Source organism: Balaenoptera ricei, chromosome 19 (assembly GCF_028023285.1).
Source record: "Balaenoptera ricei isolate mBalRic1 chromosome 19, mBalRic1.hap2, whole genome shotgun sequence".
Taxonomy (NCBI): Eukaryota; Metazoa; Chordata; class Mammalia; order Artiodactyla; family Balaenopteridae; genus Balaenoptera; species Balaenoptera ricei.
In genome coordinates this window covers 62,307,180-62,334,556 of record NC_082657.1, presented here as the reverse complement: position 1 = coordinate 62,334,556, position 27,377 = coordinate 62,307,180, and the positions used below count along the sequence as shown (strand labels likewise).

Sequence of the window (27,377 nt, the reverse complement as noted above, 5' to 3'; positions counted from 1 at the left end):
TATGTCAGAGTGTTCTGCCTATGTTTTCCTCTAAGAGTTTTATCATATCCAGCCTTACAGTAGGTCTTTAATCCATTTTGAGTTTATTTTTGTGTATGGTGTTGGAGAATGTTCTAATTTCATTCTCTTACATGTAGTTGCCCAGTTTTCCTAGCACCACTTATTGAAGAGACTGTCTTTTCTCCATTGTATATTCTTGCCTCCTTTGTCATAGATTAATTGATCGTAGGTGTATGGGTTTATTTTGGGGCTTTCTATCCTGTCCCATTGATCTATATTTCTGTTTTTGTGCCAGTACCATACTGTTGATTACTGTAGCTTTGTAGTATTGTGGGAAGTCAGGGAGTCTGATTGCTCCAGCTCCGTTTTTTTTTCTCAGGATTGCTTTGGCTGTTTGGGGTCTTTTGTGTTTCCATAGAAATTAAAAAAATTTTTTTTTCTAGTTCTGTGAAAAATACCATTGGTAATTTGATAGGGATTGCACTGAATCTGTAGATTGCTTTGGGTAGTATAGTCATTTTGACAATGTTGATTCTTCCAATCCAAGAACATGGTATATCTTTCCATCTGTTTGTGTCATCTTCGATTTCTTTCATCAGTGTCTTATAGTTTTCAGGGTATGGGTCTTTGTCCTCCTTAGGTAGGTTTATTCCTAGGTATTTTGTTCTTTTTCATGTGATGGTAAATGGGATTGTTTTCTCAATTTCTCTTTCTGATCTTTCATTGTTAGTGTATAGGAATGCAAGAGATTTCTGTGTATTAATTTTGTATCCTGGAACTTTTCTGAATTCATTGATGAGCTCTAGTAGTTTTCTGGTAGCATCTTTAGGATTTTCTATGTATAGTATCATGTCATCTGCAAACAGTGACAGTTTTACTTCTTCTTTTCCAATTTGAATTCCTTTTATTTCTTTTTCTTCTCTGATTGCCATGGCTAGGACTTCCAAAACTATGTTGAATAAAAGTGGTGAGAGTGGACATCCTTGTCTTTTTCCTGATCTCAGAGGAAATGCTTTCAGCTTTTCACCATTGAGAATGATGTTAGCTGTGGGTTTGTCATCTATGGCCTATGGCCTTTATTATATTGAGGTACGTTCCCTCTGCCCACTTTCTGGAGAGTTTTTATCATTGATGGGTGTTGAATTTTGTCAAAAGCTTTTTCTGCATCTATTGAGATGATCATATGGTTTTTATTCTTCAATTTGTAAATGTGTATCATACTGATTGATTTACGTATATTGAAGAATTCTTGCATCCCTGGGATAAATGCCACTTGATCGTGGTGTATGATCTTTTTAATGTATTGTTGTATTTGGTTTGCTAGTATTCTGTTGAGAGTTTTTGCGTCTGTGTTCATCAGTGATATTGGCCTGTAATTTTCTTTTTTTGTGGTATTTTTGTCTGGTTTTGGTATCAGGGTGATGGTGGACTCATAGAATGAGTTTGGGAATGTTTCTTCCTCTGCAGTTTTTGGGAAGAGTTTCAGAAGGATAGGTGTTAACTCTTCTCTAAATGTTTGATAGAATTTGTCTGTGAAGCCATCTGGCCCTGGACTTTTGTTTGTCTGAAGTTTTCTAGTCACAGTTTCAATTTCAGTACTTGTGATTGGTCTGTTCGTATTTTTTATTTCTTCCTGGTTCGATCTTGGAAGGTTGTACCTTTCTAAGAATTTGTCCACTTCTTCTAGGTTGTCCATTTTATTGGCATAGAGTTGCTTGTAGTAGTCTCTTAGGATGCTTTGTATTTCTGTGGTGTCTTTTGTAACTTCTCCTTTTTCATTTCTAGTTTTATTGATTTGACCCCTCTCCCTTTTTTTGTTGATGAGTCTGGCTAAAGGTTTATCAGTTTTATCTTTTCAAAGAACCAGCTTTTAGTTTCATTGATTTTTGCTGTTGTTTTCTTTGTCTTTATTTTATTTATTTCTGCTCAGATCTTTACGATTTTTTTTTTCTACTACCTTTGGGTTTTGTTCTTCTTTCTCTAGTTGTTTTAGGTGTAAGTTAGGTTGTTTGAGATTTTTCTTGTTTCCTGAGGTAAGATTGTATTGCTATAAACTTCCCTCTTAGAACTGCTTTTGCCACATCCCATAGGTTTTGGATTCCCGTATTTTCATTGTCTTTTATCTCTAGTTATTTATTTATTTACTCTTTGATTTATTCAGTGATCCATTGGTTGTTTAATAACATGTTGTTTAGCCTCCACGTGTTTGTGTGTTTTTTTTTTTAAGTTCTTTCTGTTATTGATTTCTAATCTCATAGTGTTGTGGTCGGAAAAGATGCTTGATATGATTTCACTTTTCTTAAATTTACCAAGGCTTGCTCTGTGGCCCAGCATGTGACCTATCCTGGAGAATGTTCCATGTGCGCTTGAGAAGAATGTGTATTCTGCTGCTTTTGGAGGGTCTAATGTGTTACTTATGACCTGTGTTTCCTCATTGATTTTCTGTCTGGATGATCTGTCCATTGATGTAAGTGCGGTGTTAAAGCCCCCTACTATTATTGTGTTACTGTCGATTTTTCCTTTTATGGCTGTTTGCATTTGTCTTACATGTTGAGGTGCTCCTATGTTGGGTGTATATATATATTTACAATTGTTATATTTTCCTCTTGGATTTAGCCCTTGATCATTAGGTAGTGTCCTTCTTTGTTTCTTGTAACAGTCTTTATTTTAAGGTCTATTTTGTCTGATATGAGTATTGCTACTCCAGCTTTCTTTTGATTTCCATTTGCATGGAATACCTTTTTTCCATCCCCTCACTTTCAAACTGTATGTGTCCCTAGATCTGAAGTGGGTCTCTTGTAGACAGCATATATATGGGTCTTGTTTTTTAATCCATTCAGGCAGTCTTTGTCTTTTGTTTGGAGCATTTAAACCATTTCCATATAAGGTAATTCTCGATATGTATGTTCTTATTGCCATTTTGTTAATTGTGTTGGATTGTTTTTGTAGGTCTTTTTTCTTCCCTTCTTCTTTTGTGCTGTTCTCTTGTGATTTGATGACTATCTTTAGTCTTTTGTTTGGATTGCTTTTTTTGTGTGTGTGTCTATTGTATCTATTGTAGATTTTTGGTTTGTGGTTCCCATGAGGTTTTGGTAAAGCAGTCTATATAGTGAATATATACAAGATTGTTTTAAGTTGCTGGTCTCTTAACTTCAAACACATTTCCTATATCCTGCATCTGTACTTTCCTCTTCTAACGATTGCTGGTTTTGATATCATATTTGTGTGTGGGTGATTTCCTACCTTTACTGTGTGTTTGCCTTTACTGGTGAGCTTTCCCATTCATAATTTTCTTGTTTCTAGTTGTGGCCTTTTCGGCCTAGAGAAGTTCCTTTAGCATTTGTTGTAAAGCTGGTTTGGTGGTGCTGAATTATCTTAGCTTTTGCTTGTTTGTAAAGCTTCCGATTTCTCTTTCGAATCTGAAGGAGAGCCTTGCTGGGTAAGAGTATTCTTGGTTGTAGGTTTTTCCCTTTCATTACTTTAAGTGTATCATGCCACTCGCTTCTGGCCTGGAGAGTTTCTGCTGAAGAAACCTTATGGGGATTCCCTTGTATGTTACTTGTTGCTTTTCCCTTGTTGCTTTTAATATTTTCTCTTTGTCTTTAAGTTTTGTCAGTTTCATTAATATGTGTCTTGGCGTGTTCCTCCTTGGGTTTATCCTGTATGGGACTCTCTGCACTTACTGGACTTGAGTGAGTGTTTCCTTTCCCATGTTAGGGAAGTTTTCGGCTATAATCTCTTCAAGTATTTTCTCGGGCCCTTTCTCTCTCTCTTCTCCTTCTAGGAGTCCTATATTGTGAATGTTGATGTGTTTCATGTTGTCCCAAAGGTCTCTGAGACTGTCCTCGTTTCTTTTCATTCGTTTTTCTTTATTCTGGTCTGTGGCAGTGATTTCCACCACTCTGTTGTCCAGCTCACTTATTCATTCTGCCTCATTTATTGTGCTATCGATTCTTTTCAGTGTATTTTTCATTTCAGTTATTGTGTTGTTCATCTGTTTGTTCTTCAAATCTTCTAGCTCTTTATCAAACATTTCTTGTATCTTCTTGGTCTGTGCCTCCATTCTTTTTCTGAGATCTTGGGTTATCTTTACTATAATTACTTTTAATTCTTTTTCAGGTAGATTGCTTATCTCCACTTCACTTAATTGTTCTTCTGGGTTTTTCTCTTGTTCCTTCATCTGGCACATATTTCTTGCCATCTCATTTTGTCTAACTTTCTCTGTTTGTGGTCTCCTTTCTGCAGGCTGCAGGATTGTAGTTCCTCTTGTTTTTGGTGTCTGCCCCTGGAAGGTGAGGTTGGTCCTGGGCTTGTGCAGGCTTCCTGGTGGGAGGGACTGGAGCCAGCCCACTGGTGGGTGGAGCTGGGTCTTGTCCCTCTGGTGGACAGGCCCATGTCAGGAGGTGTGTTTAGAGGTGACTGTGAGCTCAGTACAACTTTAGGCAGCCTGTCTGCTGATGGGAGGGGCTGTGTTTCCCCTGCTGGTTGTTTGGCCTGAGGCATCCCAGCACTAGAGCCTGCTGGCTGTTGGGTGGGGCCAGGTCTTGGTGCCAAAATGGCGACCTCCAGGAGAGCTCACGCTGGTCATATTCCCTGGGGCCTCTGCCACCAGTGTCCTTGCCCCCACAGTGAGCCACAGCTGACTCACTGCCTCCCCAGGAGACCCTCCAAGACCCGCAGGTGGGTCTGTCCCAGGCTCCTGTGGAGTCACTGCTTTGTGCTGGGTCCCAGTGCACACGAAATCTTGTGTGTGCTCTCCAGGAGTGGAGTCTCTTGTTTCCCCCAGTCTTGTGGAGCTCCTGCACTCAATCCCTGCTGGCCTTGAAATTCAAGAACTCTGGGGGCTCCTCCTGAGGCCAGACCCTCAGGCTGGGGAGCCTGACGTGGGGCTCAGAATTCTCACTCCTGTGGGAGAACCTCTACCATATAATTATTTTCCAGTTTGTTGGTCACCCACCTGGCGGGTATGGAATTTGATTATATTGTGAAAGTGCTCCTCCTGCCATCTCATTGTGGCTTCTTCTTTGTCTTTGGGTGTAAAATATCTTTTTTGGTAGGTTCTGGTCTTTTTTTAAAAAATTTGTTTGTTTATTTATTTACTTACGGCTGAGTTGGGTCTTTGTTGCTGCACGCGGGCTTTCTCCAGTTGTGTTGAGTGGGGGCTACTCTTCCTTGCGGTACGAGGGCTTGTCATTGTGGTGGCTTCTCTTGTAGCGGAGCACGGGCTCTAGGCCTGCGGGCTTCAGTAGTTGTGGCTCACAGGCTTCAGTAGTCCTGGCTTATGGGCTTCAGTAGTTGTGGCACATGGGCTCAATAGTGGCTCGCGGGCTGTAGAACACAGGCTCAGTGGTTGTGGTGCACAGGCTTAGTTGCTCCACGGCATGTGGGATCTTACCAGACCAGGGCCCGAACCCATGTCCCCTGCATTGGCAGGCGGATTCTTAACCACTGCACTACCAGGGAAGCCCCCCAGTCTTTTTTGTTGATAGTTGTTTAGCAGTTAGTTGTGATTTTGGTGTTTTCTTGAGAGGAGGTGAGCTCGATCCTCTACTCTGCCATCTTGTCTGGCATTGAGGGGCTGCTTTTAGTCTGGATGCTTGCTGCCTCTTTCCTCAGTGTATGCTGGACATGATCTGCTTGATATGGGGTGTGCAGGTGCGGTGGCCCGTGTGCGCTCCTGGTGTGGCGAGGGCAGCGATCAGTGCCCGCTTGTTGGTCTCCCTGCAGTGGCGGCGGCCCCTGAGGCTTTTGGACAGTGGGGGCAGTGATTGGCCCCTGCTCCCAGTTCTCGTAGTGGCGGTGGAGGCCCGCATGCTCCCAAGAGGGCAGAGACAGTGATTGGCGCCTGCTGGCGGGTCTCTTGGTGGTGGTGGCCCGTGCCCTCCCGAGACAGTGCAGGCAGCACTTGGCACCTCTTCGTGGGTCTTGTGGTGGCAGCGGCAGCCCATGCACTCCTGGGACAGCAGGGGCAGCGCTTGGGGCCTGCTCGCGGGCTTCGTGGTGGCGGCGGCCCGTGCACTCCCAGGACAGCGGGGGGCAGTGCTTCGGGTCTGCTTGTGTGTGTCTTAGCGGTGGCGATGGCCCATGCCTGCCTCTAGAGCCCATGATGGTGGTGGTGGCTCACACCCAGCCCAGAGCTCGTGTGTCCGGTTGACTGAGAGCATGTGCACAAGGAAGGAAGCTCTTATGGTGGTCCTGCTCCTCTCCTTCCATGCCCCCCAACAGTGGCACCTTGCCTCTCTGACAGGCCCAGGCTTCTTCCGAGCACACCCTCAGTTGCCACAGTCCAGCCTCTTCAGGCTGTCTCTGTGTGCCAGCCCTGGTCCTTTCCCTGGGTCTGACCTCCGAAGCCCAAGCTTCAGCACGCAGCCGCCCCCCACACCTGTGGATGAGTGTCTCAGGCTGGGGAGTGCAGGGCAGCTGTACCGACTGTCTGTGCAGGGCACTCTCCGTGTTGCCGTCCGCAAACTGGCTGTTACGCTCTCCTCGGAGGCTCCAAAGCTCCCCGTCTGTCCAGGCTGATCTCCCTGACGATGAGTGGACTTCCCAGGGTGCAGGAACCTTTCCTCCTTCACAGCTCCCTCTCTGGGGTGTAGGTCCTGTCCCAACTCCTTTCACTTTTTTTTTCTTTTTCCTTTTGTCCTACCCAGTTATGTGGAGGTTTTCTTGTGCTTTCGGAAGTCTGAGGTCTTCTGCCAGCATTCCGTAGATGTTCCGTGCGAGTCGTTCCACTTGTAGATGTATTTTGGTGTGTTTGTGGGAGGGGGTGAGCTCCACGTCCTACTCTTCCGCCATCTGCCAAGCTTCTCTTTTTTTTTTTTTGTTCAATTTTAGATCACCAGGCGGTCCTTCAGGACGGAGTGGACATCGGATGGTGGCCTGGAAGAGACAGTTAATCCTTTTCGGTGGCTTCCATGAGAGTACCAGGTCAGTACAAATAGGATCATCTTTGCTGGAGCAGTCAGGAGTGGGCTCCTTATGGGAAGAACCATTCTGAATACACGTGGAAAGTGCTGCCCATCCCTTAAAACCAGGGCCAACGGCTTGGGCAGCTGCAGAGGAGGGCCCTGAGCTTGGTTGAATGCTCTGCTGTCACTGTCGTGGGGTTCTTCATAATTACTGAACAGAGGTTCCCACAGTTTTATTTTGCACCAAGGCCTGCAAGTAATGTGGCCAGTCCTATCCAAGATGGGCTCTCAAGCTTCAGCCTGTTGAGAACCCTCTGAAAGGCTTGTTCAGACCCTGATTTGTGACTCCGTTGGCCTGGGATCGGGCTGAGGATCTGCATTTCTTGAGGCTCCAGGTGATGCTGATACTGCTGGCCAGGGAACCCCACTTTGAGAACCACGAGGCTAAAATAACTTTAAAATCCACCCGATGGGGAACATGCGGCAGCCTACATCCTGCAGAGGGACCTGAGGGGACATCCAGGTCTCCTGTGCCTGGTTGTGTCGCCACAGTGCTTGTGTGCCCAGCCTGGCGGCATGTTGTCCGGGGGTTTTAAGCCCATCATCTATACTGATACTTTCCTGAGTGGCCTTATTAGTTCAGTCCAGAGAAAGAAAACGCTTGGTGAACAGGTTAGTTCCTGCCACTGTCGTAAAACGCTAAGGTTCTGGGTGAGACATCCAGACTGCTCTGATGCCTGGTGCAGGCCGCGCGAGTGGTGCTTCTCCTCTGACCTTGGGCCGTGTCAGACAAGGGGGGTGGATGGCTTTCTCGCTGGTGCCTCGTTTCACGTGCTCCTCTGTTGCCTACTCCTTTAAAGAATAACATGCTTATCAACTCGTGGTGGTGGCAGCACACACACTTTTCTCAGTGTGACTCCATTGGCACACATTTTTTCTTTTTTAGAAATCTCCATTTTAATTTTATTGATTGATTGATTGATTGCTGTGTTGGGTCTTCATTTCTGTGCGAGGGCTTTCTCTAGTTGCGGCAAGCGGGGGCCACTCTTCATCGTGGTGCACGGGCCTCTCACTATCGCGGCCTCTCTTGTGGAGCACAGGCTCCAGACGTGCAGGCTCAGCAGTTGTGGCACACGGGCCTAGTTGCTCTGCGGCATGTGGGATCTTCCCGGACCAGGGCTCGGACCCGCGTCCCCTGCATTGGCGGGCGGATTCTCAACCACTGCGCCACCAGGGAAGCCCCATTGGCACACATTTTTTACGATACTCACTGGCTCATGAAAATAAGTCCTTGCACATACATGTGGAGAGAGTGGCGCTCGGTACGTTAGCGGGAGTGAGCGTTGCTGTGTTCCCTGTTCCCTACCCGAGCTGAGGCATCCTGGTGTCCATCTGGCTCAGTTAAGGTTTCAGGTTTCTTTCACGAACAGAAAATATTTTCATTAATTGAGAAAAGGGGATATAATTCTTTTTTTTTTTAATTCTTTTTTATTTTTTAACATTTTTATTGGAGTAAAATTGCTTTACAATGGTGTGTTAGTTTCTGCTGTATAACAAAGTGAATCAACTATACATATACATAAATCCCCATATCTCCTCCCTCTTGTGTCTCCCTCCCACCCTCCCTATCCCACCCCTCTAGGTGGTCACAAAGCACCAAGCTGATCTCCCTGTGCTATGCGACCGCTTCCCACTAGTTATCTATTTTACATTTGGTAGTGTATATAAGTCCATGCCACTCTTTCACTTCGTCCCAGCTTACCCTTCCCCCTCCCTGTGTCCTCAAGTCCATTCTCTATGTCTGCGTCTTTATTCCTGTCCTGCCCCTAGGTTCTTCATAACTTTTTTTTTCTTTTAGATTTGATATATATGTGTTAGCATACGGTATTTGTTTTTCTCTTTCTGACTTACTTCACTCTGTATGACAGACTCTAGGTCCATCCACCTCACTACAGATAACTCAGTTTCATTTATTTTTATGGCTGAGTAATATTCCATTGTATATATGTGCCACATCTTCTTTATCCATTCATCTGTTGATGGGCACTTAGGTTGCTTCCATGTCCTGGCGATTGTAAATAGTGCTGCAGTGAACATTGTGGTACATGTCTCTTTTTGAATTATGGTTTTCTCAGGGTATATGCCCAGTACTGGGATTGCTGGGTCATATGGTGATTCTATTTTTAGTTTTTTAAGGAACCTCCATACTGTTCTCCATAGTGGCTGTATCAATTTACATTCCCACCAACAGTGCAAAAGGGTTCCCTCTTCTCCACACCCTCTCCAGCATTTATTGCCTGTAGATTTTTTGATGACGGCCATTCTGACTGGTGTGAGGTGATAACCTCATTTGTAGTTTTGATTTGCATTTCTCTAATGATTAATGATGTTGAGCATTCTTTCATGTGTTTGTTGGCAATCTGTATATCTTCTTTGGAGAAATGTCTGTTTAGGTCTTCTGCCCATTTTTGGATTAGGTTTTTTTTTTTTTTTTGATATTGAGCTGCATGAGCTGCTTGTAAATTTTGGAGATTAATCCTTTGTCAGTTGCTTCATTTCCAAATATTTTCTCCTATTCTGAGGGTTGTCTTTTTGTCTTGTTTATGGTTTCCTTTGCTGTGCAAAAGCTTTTAAGTTTCATTAGGTCCCATTTGTTTATTTGTGTTTTTATTTCCATTTCTCTAGGAGCTGGGTCAAAAAGGATCTTGCTGTGATTTATGTCATAGAGTGTTCTGCCTATGTTTCCCTCCAAGAGTTTGATAGTGTCTGGCCTTACATTTAGGTCTTTAATCCATTTTGGGTTTATTTTTGCGTATGGTGTTAGGGAGTGTTCTAATTTCATTCTTTTACATGTAGCTGTCCAGTTTTCCCAGCACCACTTAAAGGCTGTCTTTTCTCCATTGTATATTCTTGCCTCCTTTATCAAAAATAAGGTGACCATATGTGCGTGGGTTTATCTCTAGGCTTTCTGTCGTGTTCTGTTGTTCTGTATTTCTGTTTTTGTGCCAGTACCGGACTGTCTTGATTACTGTAGATTTGTAGTATAGTCTGAAGTCAGGGAGCCTGGTTACTCCAGGTCCATTTTTCTTTCTCAAGATTGCTTTGGCTATTCGGGGTCTTTTGTGTTTCCATACAAATTGTGAAATTTTTGTTCTAGTTCTGTGAAAAATGCCAGTGGTAGTTTGATAGGGATTGCACTGAATCTGTAGATTGTTTTAGGTAGTATAGTCATTTTCACAATGTTGATTCTTCCAATCCAAGAACACGGTATATCTCTCCATTTGTTTGTATCGTCTTTAATTTCTTTCATCAGTGTCTTATAGTTTTCTGCATACAGGTCTTTTGTCTCCTTAGGTAGGTTTATTCCTAGGTATTTTATTCTCTTTGTTGCAGTGGTAAATGGGAGTGTTTCCTTACTTTCTCTTTCAGATTTTTCAAAATTAGTGTATAGGAATGCAAGAGATTTCTGTGTGTTAATTTTGTATCCTGCCACTTTACCAAATTCATTGATTAGCTCTACTAGTTTTCTGGTAGAGTCTTTAGGATTCTCTATGTATAGTATCATGTCATCTGCAAACAGTGACAGCTTTACTTCTTCTTTTCCGATTTGGATTCCTTTTATTTCTTTTTCTTCTCTGATTGCTGTGGCTAAAACTTCCAAAACAATGTTGAATAATAGTGGTAAGAGTGGGCAACCTTGTCTTGTTCCTGATCTTAGTGGAAATGGTTTCAGTTTTTCACCATTGAGAATGATGTTGGCTGTGGGTTTGTCATATATGGCCTTTATTATGTTGAGATAAGTTCCCTCTATGCCTACTTTTTGGAGGGTTTTTATCATAAATGGGTGTTGAATTTTGTCAAAAGCTTTTCCTGCATCTATTGAGATGATCATATGGTTTTTATCCTTCAATTTGTTAATATGGTATATCACATTGATTGATTTGCGTATATTGAAGAATCCTTGCGTCCCTGGGATAAACCCCAGTTGATCATGGTGTATGATCCTTTTAATGTGCTGTTGGATACTGTTTGCTAGTATTTTGTTGAGGATTCTTGCATCTATATTCATCAGTGATATTGGCCTGTAGTTTTCTTTCTTTGTGACATCTTTGTCTGGTTTTGGTATCAGGGTGATGGTGGCCTCATAGAATGAGTTTGGGAGTGTTCCTCCCTCTGCTATATTTTGGAAGGAGTTTGAGAAGCATAGGTGTTAGCTCTTCTCTAAATGTTTGATAGAATTTGCCTATAATCCATCTGGTCCTGGACTTTTGTTTGTTGGAAGGTTTTTAATCACAGTTTGAATTTCAGTGCTTGGCATTGGTCTGTTTATATTTTCTATTTCTGCCTGGTTCAGTCTCGGAAGGTTGTGCTTTTCTAAGAATTTGTCCGTTTCTTCCAGGTTGTCCATTTTATTGGCGTATAGTTGCTTGTAGTAATCTCTCATGATCCTTTGTATTTCTGCAGTGTCAGTTGTTACGTCTCCTTTTTCATTTCTGATTCTGTTGATTTGAGTCTTCTCCCTTTTTTTCTTGCTGAGTCCGGCTAGTGGTTTATCAATTTTGTTTATCTTCGCAAAGAACCAGCTTTTAGTTTTATTGATCTTTGCTATTGTTTCCTTCATTTCTTTTTCATTTATTTCTGATCTGATCTTTATGATTTCTTTCCTTCTGCTAACTTTGGGGTTTCTTTGTTCTTCTTTCTCTAATTGCTATAGGTGTAAGGGTAGGTTGTTTATTTGAGATGTTTCTTGTTTCTTAAGGTAGGATTGTATTCCTATAAATCTCCCTCTTAGAACTGCTTTTGCTGCATCCCATAGGTTTTGGGTTGTCGTGTTTTCATTGTCATTTGTTTTTAGGTATTTTTTGATTTCCTCAGTGATCTCTTGGTTATTAAGTAGTGTATTGTTTAGCCTCCATGTGTTTGTATTTTTTACAGATTTTTTCCTGTAATTGATATCTAGTCTCATAGCGTTGTGGTCAGAAAAGATACTTGATACGAGTTCAGTTTTCTTAAATCTACCAAGGTTTGATTTGTGACCCAGGATATGATCTGTCCTGGAGAATGTTCCATGAGCACTTGAGAAGAAAGTGTATTCTGTTGTTTTTGGATGGAATGTCCTGTAAATATCAGTTAAGTCCATCTTGTTTAATGTATCATTTAAAGATTGTGTTTCCTTATTTATTTTCATTTTGGATGATCTGTCTATTGGTGAAAGTGGGGTGTTAAAGTCCCCTACTATGATTGTGTTACTGTCGATTTCCCCTTTTATGGCTGTTAGCATTTGCCTTATGTATTGAGGTGCTCCTATGTTGGGTGCATAAATATTTACAGTTGTTATATCTTTTTCTTGGATTGATCCCTTGATCATTATGTAGCGTCTAAAATAAAACAGACTTTATTTTAAAGTCTATTTTGTCTGATATGAAAATTGCTACTCCAGCTTTCTTTTGATTTCCATTTGCATGGAATATCTTTTTCCATACCCTCATTTTCAGTCTGTATGTGTCCCTAGGTCTGAAGTGGGTCTCTTACAGACAGCATATATATGGGTCTTGTTTTTGTATCCATTCAGCCAGTCTTTGTCTTTTGGTAGGAGCATTTAATGCATTTACATTTAAGGTAATTATCGATATGTATGTTCCTATTACCATTTTCTTAGTTGTTTTGGGTTTGTTATTGTAGGTCTTTTCCTTCTCTTGTGTTTCCTGCCTAGAGAAGTTCCTTTAGCATTTGTTGTAAAGCTGGTTTGGTGGTGCTGAATTCTCTTAGCTTTTGCTTGTCTGTAAAGCTTTTGATTTCTCCGTCGAATCTGAATGAGATCCTTGCTGGGTAGAGTAATCTTGGTTGTAGGTTTTTCCCTTTCATCACTTTAAATATGTCCTGCCACTCCCTTCTGGCCTATAGAGTTTCTCCTGAAAGATCAGCTGTTAACCTTACGGGGATTCCCTCGTATGTTATTTGTTGTTTTTCCCTTGCTGCTTTTAATATTTTTTCTTTGTATTTAATTTTTGATAGTTTGATTAATATGTGTCTTGGTGTGTTTCTCCTCGGATTTATCCTGTATGGGACTCTCTGTGCTTCCTGGACTTGAGTAACTATTTCCTTTCCCATATTAGGGAAGTTTTCAACTATAATCTCTTCAAATATTTTCTCAGTCCCTTTCTTTTTCTCCTCTTATTCTGGGACCCCTAATGTTGGTGGGGTTATTCGAATGTTGGTGTGTTGGTGCATTTAATGTTGTCCCAGAGGTCTCTGAGACTGTCCTCAATTCTTTGTTTATTTTTTTATAAATTTATTTTATTTTATTTATTTTTATTTTTGGCTGCGTTGGGTCTTCGTTGCTGTGCGTGGGCTTTCTCTAGTTGCCGCAAGCAGGGGCTACTCTTCATTGCAGTGTGCAGGCTTCTCTTTGTGGTGGCTTCTCTTGTTGGGAGCACGGGCTCTAGGCGTGCGGCCTTCAGCAGTTGTGGTACACGGGCTCAGTAGTTGTGGCTCAGGGGCTCTAGAGCGCAGGCTCCGTAGTTGTGGTGCATGGGCTTAGTTGCTCCGCGGCATGTGGGATCTTCCCGGACCAGGGCTTGAACCCGTGTCTCCTGCACTGGCAGGCAGATTCTTTTTTTTTTTTTTTTTAATTTATTTATTTATTTATTTATGACTGTGGTAGGTCTTCGTTTCTGTGCGAGGGCTTCCTCTAGTTGTGGCAAGCGGGGGCCACTCTTCATCGTGGTGCGCGGGCCTCTCACTATCGCGGCCTCTCTTGTTGCGGAGCAGAGGCTCCAGACGTGCAGGCTCAGTAGTTGTGGCTCACGGGCCTAGTTGCTCCGCGGCATGTGGGATCTTCCCAGACCAGGGCTCGAACCCGTGTGCCCTGCATTGGCAAGCAGATTCTCAACCACTGCGCCACCAGGGAAGCCCGGCAGGCAGATTCTTAACCACTGTGCCACCATGGAAGCCCCTATCCTCAATTCTTTTCATTCTTTTTTCTTTATTCTGCTCTGCAGTAGTTATTTCCACTATTTTATCTTCCAGGTCACTTATCCCTTCTTCTGCCTCAGTTATTCTGGTATTGATTCCTTCTGGAGAATTTTTAATTTCATTTATTGTGCTGTTCATCATTGTTTGTTTGCTCTTTAGTTCTTCTAGTTCCTTGTTAAACGTTTCTTGTATTTTCTCCATTCTATTTCCAAGATTTTGGATCATCTTTCCTATCATTACTCTGAATTCTTTTTCAGGTAGACTGCCTATTTCCTCTTCATTTGTTTCGTCTGGTGGGTTTTTACCTTGCTCCTTCATCTGCTGTGTGTTTCTCTGTCTTCTCATTTTGCTTCACTTACTGTGTTTGGGGTCTCTTTTTCGCAGGCTGCAGGCTCGTAGTTCCCGTTGTTTTTGGTGTCTGCCCGCAGTGGGTAAGGTTGGTTCAGTGGGTTGTGTAGGCTTCCTGGTGGAGGGGACTAGTGCCTGTGTTCTGGTGGATGAGGCTGGATCTTGTCTTTCTGGTGAGTAGGTCCACATCTGGTGGTGTGTTTTGGGGTGTCTGTGGCCTTATTATGATTTTAGGCAGCCTCTCTGCTAATGTGTGGCGTTGTGTTCCTGTCTTGCTAGTTGTTTGGCATAGGGTGTCCAGCACTGTAGCTTGCTGGTTGTTGAGTGGAGCTGGGTCTTAGCGTTGAGATGGAGATCTCTGGGAGATTTTCACCGTTTGATATTACGTGGTGTTGGGAGGTCTCTGGTGGACCAATGCCCTGACCTAGGCTCTCCCACCTCAGAGGCACAGGCCTGACACCCAGCCGGAGCACCAAGACTCTGTCATCCACAATGCTCAGAATAAAAGGGAGAAAAAAAGAAGGAAAGAAAGAAAAATAAATAAAATAAAGTTATTAAAATAAAAATAATTATTAAAAATTAAAAAGTAATTTAAAAAAAAGAAAGAAGAGAGCAACCAAACCAAAAACAATTCCACCACTGATAACAAGTGCTAAAATCTATACTAAACAAACCAAAAAAAAAAAAAAACCCGACAGACAGAACCCTAGGATAAATGGTAAAAGCAAAGCTATGCAGACAAAATCACACACATAAGCATACACATACACACCCAGAAAAAGAGAAAAAGGAAAAAAATACATATATCGTTGCTCCCAAAGTCCACACCGCCTCAATTTTGGGATGATTCCTTGTCTGTTCAGGTATTCCACAGATGCAGGGTACATCAAGGTGATTGTGGAGATTTAATCCGCTGCTCCTGAGGCTGTTGGGAGAGATTTCCCTTTCTCTGTTCGCACAGCTCCCGGGGTTCAGCTTTGGATTTGGCCCCGCCTCTGCGGGTAGGTCTCCTGAGGGCATCTGTCCCGCTCAGACAGGATGGGGTTAAAGGAGCAGCTGATTCGGGGGCTCTGGCTCACTCAGGCCGGGGCGAGGGAGGGGTACGGAATGCGGGGCGAGCCTGCGGCGGCAGAGCCCGGCGTGACGTTGCACCAGCCTGAGGCGCACCGTGTGTTTCCCCCAGGAAGTTGTCTCTGGATTACGGGACCCTGGCAGTGGCGGGCTGCACCGGCTCCCGGGAGGGGCGGTGTGGAGAGTGACCTGTGCTCGCACACAGGCTTCTTGGTGGCTGCAGCAGCAGCCTTAGCATCTCATGCCCGTCTCTGGGGTCTGCGCTGATAGCCGCGGCTCGCGCCCGTCTCTGGAGCTCGTTTAGGTGGCGCTCTGAATCCCCTCTCCTCGCGCACCGCGAAACAATGGTCTTTTGCCTCCTAGGCAGGTCCAGACTTTTTCCCGGACTCCGTCCCGGCTAGCTATGGCACACTAACCCCCTTCAGGCTGTGTTCACGTAGCCAACCCCTGTCCTCTCCCTGGGATCTGACCTCCGAAGCCCGAGCCTCAGCTCCCAGCCCTTGCCCGCCCCGGCGGGTGAGCAGACAAGCCTCTCGGGCTGGTGAGTGCTGGTCGGCACCAATCCTCTGTGAGAGAATCTCTCCGCTTTGCCCTCCGCACCCCTGTTGCTGCGCTCTCCTCCGTGGCTCCGAAGCTTCCCCCCACCGCCACCCCCCGTCTCTGCCAGTGAAGGGGCTTCCTGGTGTGTGGAAGCTTTCCCTTTTTCACAGCTCCCTCCCACTGGTGCAGGTCCCGTCTCTATTCTTTTGTCTCTGTTTTTTCTTTTTCCTTTTACCCTCCCCAGGTATGTGGGGAGTTTCTTGCCTTTTGGGAGGTCTGAGGTCTTCTGCCAGCGTTCAGTAAGTGTTCTGTAGGAGTTGTTCCACACGTAGATGTATTTCTGATGTATTTGTGGGGAGGAAGGCGATCTCCACGTCTTACTCTTCCGCCATCTTGAAGGTCTCCCAGAGTATAATTCTTAAGTGCTTTGGGAGGAGATTTTTAAAGTCGAATTCAAATTAAACAAGGAATGATTTTGTATCCTTAAAGGCATAGTCTGGGTATAATAGTGCTTAAATTTCATGTCTCGTCACAAAGTTCACCAAGTGGTTTTTACAGAATTCACTTAAAAACCAAGCTATTGGGAAGGCAGGTTATTATCTCAAGCTAAAGATGAGGAAACCAAGATAACTATTAAGTAGTAGAACTTGTCCTCGACCAAAGATTGCGGATGTTCAGTTACTCCCATGTTCTGTCGTGCTGCACCCCCTGGCTCCCTGCCCTGGTCCATCTGCTGCCCCTGGTCATGTCTCCTGCTCCTGGTTTGTCTCTTGCCTACACCCTGGTTTTCTGTCCTGGTCCATCTCCTGCCCCTGGTCCATCTCCTGACCTGCAGGTGTTTGGTTTCTTGCCATTTTGGAGAAGAGAGCCTGCTCTGTTTTTTAAAATTCATATTTAAAGGATTGTTGTTTACATTTAAAACCCTTTACAAAGCAAATGTTTGCCATTGCAGACACGGGAGTTCATGAGACGTCAGTGTGTTAATTCAGCACCTGCTGTGTGCGGGACAGTGAGTGGGGTCTACACAGGCCCTTCTCCTGAGACTCACAGGTTACAAAATGAGTCAAGGTTTACAGTGGTTGTAACTTGGAACCATTTCAAACTAAGAACGTTTTTCAAAGCTATTATCTGTTACTTTGTTTAAAATTATTTTTTATAAAGTATTTCAAACATATAGAAAAGTTGAAGTTCCTCAAACAGATATCTGTGTGGTCACCATCCATATTAAACAAAGTACAGTTCGACCTTTAAAACCCAGCGACAGTTGTTATTTACTCTGCGTGCAGAATAGAATTTTTTTTTCCTGGACATCTGCAATGTGAAGTCTGAGAAAACTGTGGAATGTGGTGAAGTCTTTTAAAAACTGTGCCCCTGGTTCCTCAGTTCATCTACTAAAAGCCGTCCTCCCGCGGAAGGATGCGTTTGATGGGGAGTTCACGTGGCTCATCCTGTTCCGAGTGCCCTGCTCTGGATGGCATTCCGGGGGAGCGCAGTGACCTGCATGTTGGCTGCGGGGCGCCAGGCTTGGGTGATCTGAGTGCAGCAGGAGAGTCAGGAATCACGTCCGACTGGTGGGGCTGCTCGCTCCTTCCACGCGTCCGTGCTTTCTTCCTGCGAACGTCAGGCCCAGCTCTCCGTGTGGAGTAGCTGGGGAGCATCTCTCATTCTTCCGTGTAATTCTGACCCAAGGCCCCTTGGCTTTGCTCATGGCCACCTGTGAAATTCCCGTCAGGACACACGGTTGCCTCTGTGTCTCTGGCAGAACCGCTGCTTTCCTCACACATGTGCTCCCTCCTCAAGGCCCCATCTCTTGTTTTGAGTGCTTTGCCACTGAAGTCCCAGGAGCATTGAGCAGGGCAGGGCCACTGTGCCTCTTGGAATTCCTCAGCCATGTCCTCTTGGCTTTTGCTCGGGCTTGTGGGCTCCAGGAGTTCTCCTCTCTGAGTTTCAGGAATGCTTTGCCCCATCTCTGCCCAGCCCGGGGTCTCCACAGTTCTTGCCAAGCTGTAATATCTCCCTTCTGAGTATGCAGGGTATTCGTACATAGTTCATTGTCCCGCTTAAAGTTACACATATAGAAAACTAAGGTAATTGTTTGCAAGACTGTGATTGTATAAACTGCGTGACTTTCAGAGTGAAAAGACTTTCGGATCCCGGCGTGTTACTGTGCTTCTCTGGGCCAGTGTTATTTCTAGCTTCAAATGCAAACTCACATATGCTTGCTGTCCTTTCCTATGAATTTAAACTTTAATTAAACCAATAACTTAGTACATATGGTAGCAAATGTACCTTTATTTTAAATCAAGTTCACTTTTTCATGTCACCGCCCTTTTGTTTGTGTTCCTATATTATAACAGAGATTACATCTATTACAATGACCTGTATGCCTTCAGCCTGGACGCTTTCACGTGGAGCAGGCTGTCCCCGTCCGGGACGGGGCCCACACCCAGGTCAGGCTGCCAGATGACCGTCACTGCCCAGGGCAGCGTCGTCATCTACGGGGGCTACTCGAAACAGGTAAGACGCGCATGTGGGATGCAGAGTGACTTCTGTCTGCTGCCTTTTCAGTTTCACCAGCGATGAAAACTTCAAGTAATAGTTCATTAGATTAATATGAACGGTCCTTTCTGTTGAATGAGAAATGGACAGAGGTGGTGGTGATCTGCTCCTGTGCGAACATACTAAGGTTCTTTACGGCCACGTTGCGTTCTCATCCACACGCCCCCGAAACACGCGGCGTAAATGATGGCTGTGGCAGGGAGGTGCCCCGGCCACCTCCTTCCACCCTGCCATACCCCCACTCAGCCAGCCGCCAGCCCTTGTTCTGGAAAGGAAAACTGGCTTGGGATTTGTGGCTGTGACCTGCCTGGGGCATGGCTAGGCGCGTGACAGTTGGGAGGGCCCTGCGAAACAGGCGGCTGTCGCCAGAGGCCGCGCGCGGCCCCCAGAACTGACGCCTTATCGCGGTAGACGCTCCTCAGAGGCCCCGCGCGGCGCCCAGAACTGATGCTTTATCGCGGTAGATGCTCCTCAGAGCAAAGCAGGATGATGAGCATCAAGCCCTTGTCAAGCTGACGCCGCTTGAATCAGAGCAGCGCCTAGTTCCCAAACGCTCTTCTGCAGCCACGCGGGCCGCTGGGGGATGATCCGAGGGCCTTCAATGCAGGGCCACTCTCGCCAGGCCTTCGGCGTTCGATGGCAGTGAGAAGCTGCTCTGTTTGCACTCACGGGGCATTTACCAGAGCTGGTGAAAGACGTGGGTGTGACACTGGGGTTCTTCTGGGTGGGAACGCCCTCTGCAGGAGCAGCGTAGTGTTGTGACACTTGGGACACGTCTCTCTCAGATGTCTGTGGGTGCCGTTAATACTGTATGAGACAGAAATGCGTGAGCGGCGGAAGGAATGCTGTGTCAAGTGCACGCCCGTCGCTGCTCCGTGGCGTTAACGTCCCCCCCCCTCCCCTTGGGGAGGAGCTGAGGCCCCGCTCAGAGCCTTGCACGCCTGGGGGAGTCTGACAGCCCCGGAGGTTCACGCGCATTCTGGTCCCCCTCTAGTCCAGCGAGGAGACTGAGCGTCTGGCCAGTGTGAGGCGCGTTACTGAAGGGCGGCGCAGGCCCCGGGTGAGGGACTAGCGCCCGAGCCTCGCGGCACCCCTGTGAGGAAGGGGAGGTGGGGTGGGAGTTGCGTGCTTCGGGGGGAGCCCGCGGCTGCAGCCTCCTTGCCTCCCCGGCCCCGGGCTCTGCCACGCCGGCCACTGTGTGGAAGCCGTGGCCCCGGGCGGGCAGAGCGGCGTTCTCAGGGAGGGCTCTGGCGTACAGGCCTCGCGGGGTGTACTTAAATGTGACGGCATGCAAGTTCCCCTCAGCTCGTTGGTTCTAAGGAAGGACGGTCGCTGTCGGCGGAGCAGTGCCATGGATGCCAGCAGGTGCAGGAGGACGGGGGGCTGAGAGGGAAGGGCTGGAGCCCGGCTGCGGTCAAGTTTGTAACCAAGCAGACGGCACTGAATTCCTGCAGTGTGCCGCCAGCCGGCAAGGCCTCGTGTGGATTTATTTTTATTTTTTGAAATTTATTTATTTTATTTATTTATTTTTGGCTGCGTTGGGTCTTCGTTGCCGCGCGCGGGCTTTCTCTAGTTGCGGCGATCGGGGGCTACTCTTCGCTGCGGTGCGCGGGCTTCTCATTGTGGTGGCTTCTCTTGTTGCGCAGCACGGGCTCTAGGCACGCGGGCTCAGTAGTTGTGGCACGTGGGCTCTGGAGCTCAGGCTCAGTAGTTGTGGCGCACGTGCTTAGTTGCTCCACGGCATGTGGGATTTTCCTGGACCAGGGCTCGAACCCGTGTCCCCTGCATTGGCAGGCGGATTCTTAACCACTGCACCACCAGGGAAGCCCCTCGTGTGGATTTAGTTCCTGAGAGTGCTGGGCTTTTGGCTTGGAAGGGTGGGCGTGGGAGCGGCAGCCACTTCCCCTGCTAGCCTGCTGGAAAGAGGAGTATGCAGTCTCAGTAATTGTGATTGCATCGCTTGAATTGTGCACCTGTTTCCAGAGGAGAACAGAAGAGGCATGCACCTAGCTCTCGTTTCCTAGAGACAGCTGCTTCCCACGTGTGACTGACGTTGGCCCTCCTTGGTTTTAGGACGGTCAGGTCACATGTCTGGCCCACAGACAATTGGATTGTTTGTTTTCCAAAAGGAAAATAGGTTTTCCCCCCTTACAGTAAACACAGTACATACGCGTTAGTTAAACAAAACAAAATGAATTGTGCACACGTATTCCCTGGCTCTGTCGGCTGATAGAACAAAACACCACCACCCAACAGCAGTCAGCATACCTTGTGCCCAGATCTTGGATTCTAGGACCATCTCCACGAAGTAACCAGGGCTTCTCAGGGAAGTAGCCGATTCTGGAATTGGGGCAAGAAGTGTGCAAGGTGCTCCCGGAGCTGCTTGTAGCGCCAGAGCCCAAGGAAGTGTGTGTAAGAAACGTGCGCTGATGGGGTGCATCAGCGGCTCGGGAGCCGCCTGAAAGGGTTCCCAGTGCACTGGGCTGGAACTCTGAGCAACAGAGTAAGTAAGGTCGTGTCGGACTGCAGTGCACAGGGGCCCGAATACCCATGAGCCCACGCGATCGCGAACCAGCGACTGAATAGATTAAATGCACGGGGAAAAGGCACCGTGCTCCGTGCAGCATTCCACACAGAGGTGGACCCTCCGCCCTCCTGAAGAGGGGGCTGCGCAGACTGACGCTCTTCCAAGGAGGACAGGCTGGAAAGTTGGGGCGGGGCAGTAACTCGACAGCGAGAAACCTGAGAAACACACCTCAGCCAGGCGAGCAAGGTCCACGTCGGCAGGGATGGGTCTTGGTGACAGCATGCACCCTTGATAGGATGTGATGGGAAGGACACTTGACCTCTGGGATCCACCACCCAAAACCCACAGCCCTGTCCAATTGTGAGAATAGTGTCAGACGAGTCCCGGTAGAGGGGACCCTACAAAACACCTGACTGGCCCTCCTCAGTGTCACCAAAAACAAGGCAAATCTGAGCAACCCTCACGGCTCAAGAGGCCTAAGGATTCATGACAACTCCGTGTAACGTGGGTCCTGGGACAGGGAAAGGACATTAGGGAAAACTAAGGAAATGTGAATAAACTGTGGGCTTCAGTTAATAGTCATTTGTCAGTATTGGTTCCTTAATTGTGGCAGATGTGCCACACTAATGTAAGGTGTTAACCATAAGGGGACACAGGGTGCAGCGTGCACGGGAACCCTCGGCACCGTCTTCTCCGTGTTTCTGTAAATGTAAGACTGTGCTGAAGTTAAAAGTTTATTAAAAATACGGAATTTGAGGGACAAAGACAAAGCAGTTAAAATTGCCGAGATCATGCCACTGAGGAGAGCTGTTTTCCAGGTCGCTCTCTAGACCCTTCTACACTGAGGTAGAAGGTGCAGCGTGAGGACTGGGGTGCTGCTCGGGAGGGTAAAGTGTGTGGTCTGCCCAGGGTCGTGAGCCTAGTTTGAAGCAGCAGACCGGGGTGGAAGCGGGCCGTGCTGTCCACAGCTCAGGAAAGCTCTGTAAATGGCTGTGCTGGCTTCTGCACACGGCGTTCGTTGGATCCTCGCACCGAAGCTTGAATCCCATTATTGGGAAGGCGATGGGAATTGAGGGCACAGGGGTTGGAGATGGAGGGTGGCTGTGTAATGATAGGAGGGTCCCTGCGGTGACCCCGCCCACCCAGAGCAGGGCTCGGCTTGGAGCCACAGGAAGCTCTGAGAGGGGAGCTCCGGGGTGTCCCCAGCCTGTGGTCATTTATTCTATCCGTTTGGATGCAGTCTGGCTGGAACCTGTTGTGTTTCAGATTTTGAGGCTGGTCTGAAGGCTGGAGAGTCACCCCCATGGAAAACGGGACCACGAGCTTGGGGGGGCCTTGCGTGGCTGGGCACAGCACGTGGCATTTGTCATGGCTCCCTTTTCCTTTCGCAGAGAGTCAGGAAAGACGTGGACAGAGGTACCCAGCACTCCGACATGTTCCTGCTGAAGGCTGAGGAGGGAAGAGAAGGTACATGCACCGTGCAGGTGACAGACCGCGCGGCTGGTCTGTGTGTCGCTGTGGAAAGCAGGCAGAGGGTCGCGGGGCTGGTGGGGCACTCCATGAACAGCCCCCGTGTCCCCTCTGGGGCGTTGAGGACGCACTGAGTTAGAAACACAGGTGATGTCAGTCCATCCACAGCTCTCTTCTTGGGGGCGGGGCCACGGCCTCTGTGTCATCTCTCATTTGTTATTGCTCAATGTTAGGACGTAGACTTTTGGAATGCATCTTGTGGGGTTGAAATGCCCACTTTTTTTTTTTTTTATTTGAAGTATAGTTAATGTACAATGTTGTGTTAGTTTCAGGTGTACAGCAGAATGATTCAGTTGTACATACGTTGTTGTTTTTCAGATTCTTTTCCCTTATAGGTTATTATAAAATATTGAGTAGAGTTCCCTGTGCTATAGAGAAGGTCTTTGTTAATTATTTTATACATAGTAGTGTGTACCTGTTAATCCCATAGTCCTAATTTATCCCTCCCTGCTTTTCCCCTTTGGTAAGCATAAGTTTGTTTTCTTTGTCTGTGAGTCTATTTCTCTTGTGAATAAGTTCATTTGGATCATCTTTTTAGATTACACATATAGGTGATCTCATATGGTATTTGTCTTTCTGTGTCTGACTTCACTTAGTATGATTATCTCTAGGTCCCTCCATGTTGCTGCAAATGGCATTGTTTCATTCTTTTTCATGGCTACGTGATATTCCATTGTGTGTGTGTTTGTGTGTGTGTGTATGTGTGTATACACACACAAACACACACACACCCCACATCTTCTATATCCGTTCCTCTGTTGATGGACACTAAGGTGGCTTCCCAGCGCTCATTTTTAAAGCTCAGAAGTCGGGAGGTGGTTAGTTTGCATGGTGCATGTGATGGGAGAGGGGCCTGAGCGGATGGGACCCGTCTGGTCCTGGCTGCCCCTTGGCCCCTGTGAGACCCGTCTCCGTAAGACGAGAGGCCTGCTGGGCAGGAACGTTTCCTCTTTCCCGCTGTGACGTTCTTCAAGCAGAGGCTGCAGAAACGTCACGTACAAGGCGTTTCTCAGGTCCCAACCACAGCGAATTGCGGTGACTGATGGGGACGTGGGAGCCAAGGTTTAGAGCCCCTTTTACATGTCAGCGCACTTGAACTTGAAAGTGGACCGTGTTCTAGGCAGTGGGACCCCAGCCCTTGTGTTCAGCCCCCGCGTCTGGCCGTCAGGCCCTCGGCCCCCAGTGAAAAGTACATGGTGTGTCCTGAGACGCATCCGGCACGGCAGGGAAAGCGACCTCCCCCGACCACGTACAGGGCACGCTGGTGCTTATTCTCTTCTCTTCTGTAAACATTCAGATGCTGGTTGCTGTGAGTGACCTTGTGGCCCACTAACGCATGCCGCTCGGGCTGCGCCTCCAGGGAAGGCTTGCTCTTGGCTGCTTCTCTCTCTCTCTCTTAAAATGTTCATTAGAGAAAAAACATCCCAGTTTCTTTTTCTGGACATGTTGGGAAGACTCCCACACGTTTTGTGCCAGGCCACATCTTGAGGGTTGCTGCGTAAACACGGCGCCCGCCCAGAGGGAAGGACCACAGTGCGTGGCCCACGGGAGGTTCTGGGGGTGTCTGTGGTCGGGGCCCCGCCCGAGGGCACAGTGTACAGGATCCCCCGGAGCTGGTGCGCCCGCCTCTACCTCACCCCTGCCGTCACATCACAGCTGCACGGCGCCCCTGGGCAAGTGTTGGGAGGGTGTGTGGACAGGTTCCCTACCTCAGTGCAGCCTGACCCTCGAGGAGGAGGCATGGCCTCCAGGGTGCGCCGGACCCGCAGGCGCAGAACGACGGCCATGGCATTCTGCAGGCCCCCCCTCCCCATTTCCTCTCCTCATCAGGCAGATGGGCCTGGGCTCGGGTCAACCCTTCCGGAGCCAAGCCCTCCCCAAGGTCCGGCTTCTCGGTGGCTGTGGCCCCGAACCATCAGACGCTGCTGTTTGGAGGTGTGTGTGATGAGGAGGAGGAGGAGAGCCTGGAGGGCCACTTCCTCAACGACCTGCACTTCTACGACCCCGTCAGGAACCGCTGGCTCGCGGGGCAGCTGAAGGTAGCGTGGGCCCCAGACCTGCAGCCAGTGCAGGGCCTGCCCGGCTGTCACGTCCGTCAGGGACGCCCAGGACCTCCCCGGTCACCCTGTCTGTGAGGCTCTGTGGAGCTGCCACCAACTTTACTGTCACCGTAAGCAGGGACCGGGTCGCCTCTGCCCCTGCTGCTGGCACCAGCCTGAGAGACGTGGCACAGTGGCTGCTGTCCCGGGACTGACATCCCTGGGGGCTTCATCAGGTCCGGGACCTCAGAAGCAGGGCCCTATGGCCAAAGGAGGGCGGGTGGTCCACTCTGTGGCAAAGACTGGCTCTGGTTGAAGTCCCTTGGCACCTCTGAGGGGAGTCAGGCAGCGTGTGAGGGCTGGTGTCTGCCGCCCGTTCCCCTGAGAGGTCACACCAGGCAGGGGCGGTGTGGTCCCCGGGGTGAGCCCCAGCGAGTGGATGGGGGTCCTCTGGCTGTCGGGTGCTCGCTGCCCCCCATCCTGAATCGCGCTGCCTTGCTCTTTATCAACAGGGGCCCAAGGTGGAGAAGAGGAGGCGCAGGCGGGGCAAAAAAGGGGAGCCCGGGGGTGCCAACCAGCAGGAAATGAAGGGGACTGGGGCCCAGGAGCCCCTGGAGGTGGTCAGAGAGGTGGTGGCAGAGGACGGGACCGTGGTCACCATCAAGCAGGTGCTCGCTGCCCTGGGCCCGGCAGGACGGCCTGAGTCTGACAACGACGAGGACGATGACGACGGCCCCAACGAGGCGGGTGTCCCTGCGGTGGAGCCCAGCCCCCGCTCCAACGCCATGCTGGCCACGAAGCACGGGCGCCTTTACCTCTATGGGGGCATGTTTGAGGCTGGCGACCGCCAGGTCACCCTCAGCGACTTGTACTGCCTCGACCTTCACAAGATGGAGGAGTGGATGGTCTTGGTGGAGATGGATCCAGGTGAGGGGGTGGCACCTCTGCAGTTGCCTCGGGAGCCCCCAGCTTGTCCGCCCTGCGCCCGCCGAGAGTGCTGCCCGGTTCTGCCCCCTGCCATGCCCTCAGTCCAGGGGGTAGGGCCCTGCTGCCCGGGGGCCTGTCTGTGCACAGCCGTCCCTGCAGGGGGCCTGGGGGAGGGAGCGGGCTCACCCCGACACCACCCGTGAGCCTCGGACCTGCCCCGGCAAAGCGGACTGGACGCACGTTTTCCCCGCGGTGCGTGTGTGCGCGTGTGCGCCTGGGAGCAGACACGCGGCCCACCCGTCTCCGCTGCCGTGTCGCACCACAGGCTGCACCCGACTCGCTCACTGCTCAGTCCTTGGGTCTGAGGCTGAAATCCCTTAAAATCCACACGTTTGGGCAGAGGCCCTGAGCGGCTGTGCGAGACGGCTGCTGTCTTGGAGCGCAGCTTCTCACTCTGCCTGTCTCTGCCTCGACGTGTGGGGATGTGATGTTTGCCGCGAGCTCCAGACGCGCTGGGGGCGGGGCCCCCGCACTCACATCCGCGTGTCCAGGCGGAAGGTGGGCTCCTCGGGGCGGCCGCGGCTCGTGTGCAGTTTCCCCGGTGCCCTGGCCGTGCTGACACTCTGTGGTTTTCGCTTTTGCCTAAAGAATCTCAGGAGTGGCTGGAGGAGACGGACTCGGAGGAGGACAGCGACGAGGTCAGGGGCGCGGAGGGCGGCGGGGAGGACGAGGAGGACGAGGAGGACGAGGCCGGCGGCGTGGAGGCCGGGGGTGAGTGTGCCGCGGGGCCGGGCCCGGACCCCCCAGGGCTCGCAGCTCAGGTCCCTTCTCTGCCGGAGCCCTCGTTTTTATCGGTGATGAGGGAATGTACAATTTTACCAAGCTTCTGTTAAAATTTGACTTTGCTGTGGGTGTGCTGCTGAGGCCAGCTGAAGGGTTTTTTCTAACTGTGTCTGGAGTACATTTGCGCGCTTGCTGTTTAAGCAGGGTCGTAACGGCCTCGTGACGTCCTCCGTGTAAATCCGGGTGCTCACAGCGCGTTCGTTCCATCAGGACTCAGGCCTCCTTCCGCGACTGAACGCGTTTCTTTCTTATTCCCCTCCTTCCCCACGAAAGAGCAACGCCCCTCGGCGGCACCCGGTGAGCCGTTCGCAGACTCCCTGCCCAGGACCGAGCAGTAGTGGGCGAAGCTGGCGCGGGACGACGCCGGGCCCCGGAAGGAGAGTGCTGAGAGCCGCCCGGGCCGTGGCCACGGCTTTCTCTGCTGCCTCGGCCTGAGCCGCACACCAGCCAGAGCTTAGACTGCGGGGGTCGGGTTCCCCAGTCTAACCGCAGTGCGCTGCATGCGGTTTAAAATAAACTGGACTTGGCAGGGGGCTGCCGCCGCCAAGGTGGTCTTCCGTGCAGCCACTGGGCCCCGGTGGTTCTGGCGGGGCCTCTGGCTGGGTCGGGGCCAAGATGAGGGCGAGGGGAGCCGCCTCCACGGCAGGCGGCACCTTGATCGTGAAGTGGAACGCTGCGGGCTTTGTGGGGTTCCCCTCTGCAAAACTAGCAGACAGGTTCTGCCCGCCTGCATGTTCAGCTGACTCTTTGATTTTTAAAAATTATCGGTAGCCGCCCACCGCCTCCTGTACGCATTTTCTTGGTTCTCTGGAGAATAAAGCGCCTGTTGTGGGCTGGTCTGCTCGCTCTGCCACGTGGCTTTGCCTGGGGTCTCTTGCAGTGCCGTGTGCCCAGCTCCTCTGGCCGCTCCCCGCCTTTGGGGAGGAGGTGGTGGAGCTGTGCTCTGCCCCTCTCCCCTTCAGGCTCAAGGTCGTCATTCGCACAGCAACAGAAGAGGACAAGCAGCCGGAGGGCGGGCCCCACTGTCCCCACGCGGCCTCGCCGTCCCGTGCCGGGCACGTCTGGGTCTGCGGTGTGTGGGCGCGCTCCCTGGTGCCTGCTCCAGGGTTA

The 27,377-nt window shown here is 49.1% G+C and overlaps 1 protein-coding gene across 2 annotated transcripts in view; it reads left to right on the top strand.

Moving 5' to 3' along the window:
- The window catches only part of KLHDC4 (kelch domain containing 4), a 57,381-nt gene extending 30,261 nt beyond the window's left edge, over positions 1 to 27,120 (top strand). For both annotated transcript variants that reach the window (XM_059904900.1, XM_059904901.1), the window contains 7 exons: positions 6,835 to 6,927; positions 18,200 to 18,359; positions 22,320 to 22,395; positions 24,289 to 24,497; positions 25,010 to 25,424; positions 26,073 to 26,195; positions 26,541 to 27,120. In XM_059904900.1, the coding sequence (XP_059760883.1) occupies positions 6,835 to 6,927; positions 18,200 to 18,359; positions 22,320 to 22,395; positions 24,289 to 24,497; positions 25,010 to 25,424; positions 26,073 to 26,195; positions 26,541 to 26,605 (1,141 nt within the window). In that variant the 3' untranslated portion in view covers positions 26,606 to 27,120. The remainder of the gene's footprint in view (positions 1 to 6,834; positions 6,928 to 18,199; positions 18,360 to 22,319; positions 22,396 to 24,288; positions 24,498 to 25,009; positions 25,425 to 26,072; positions 26,196 to 26,540) is intronic.
- The last annotated feature ends 257 nt before the right edge of the window (positions 27,121 to 27,377 follow it).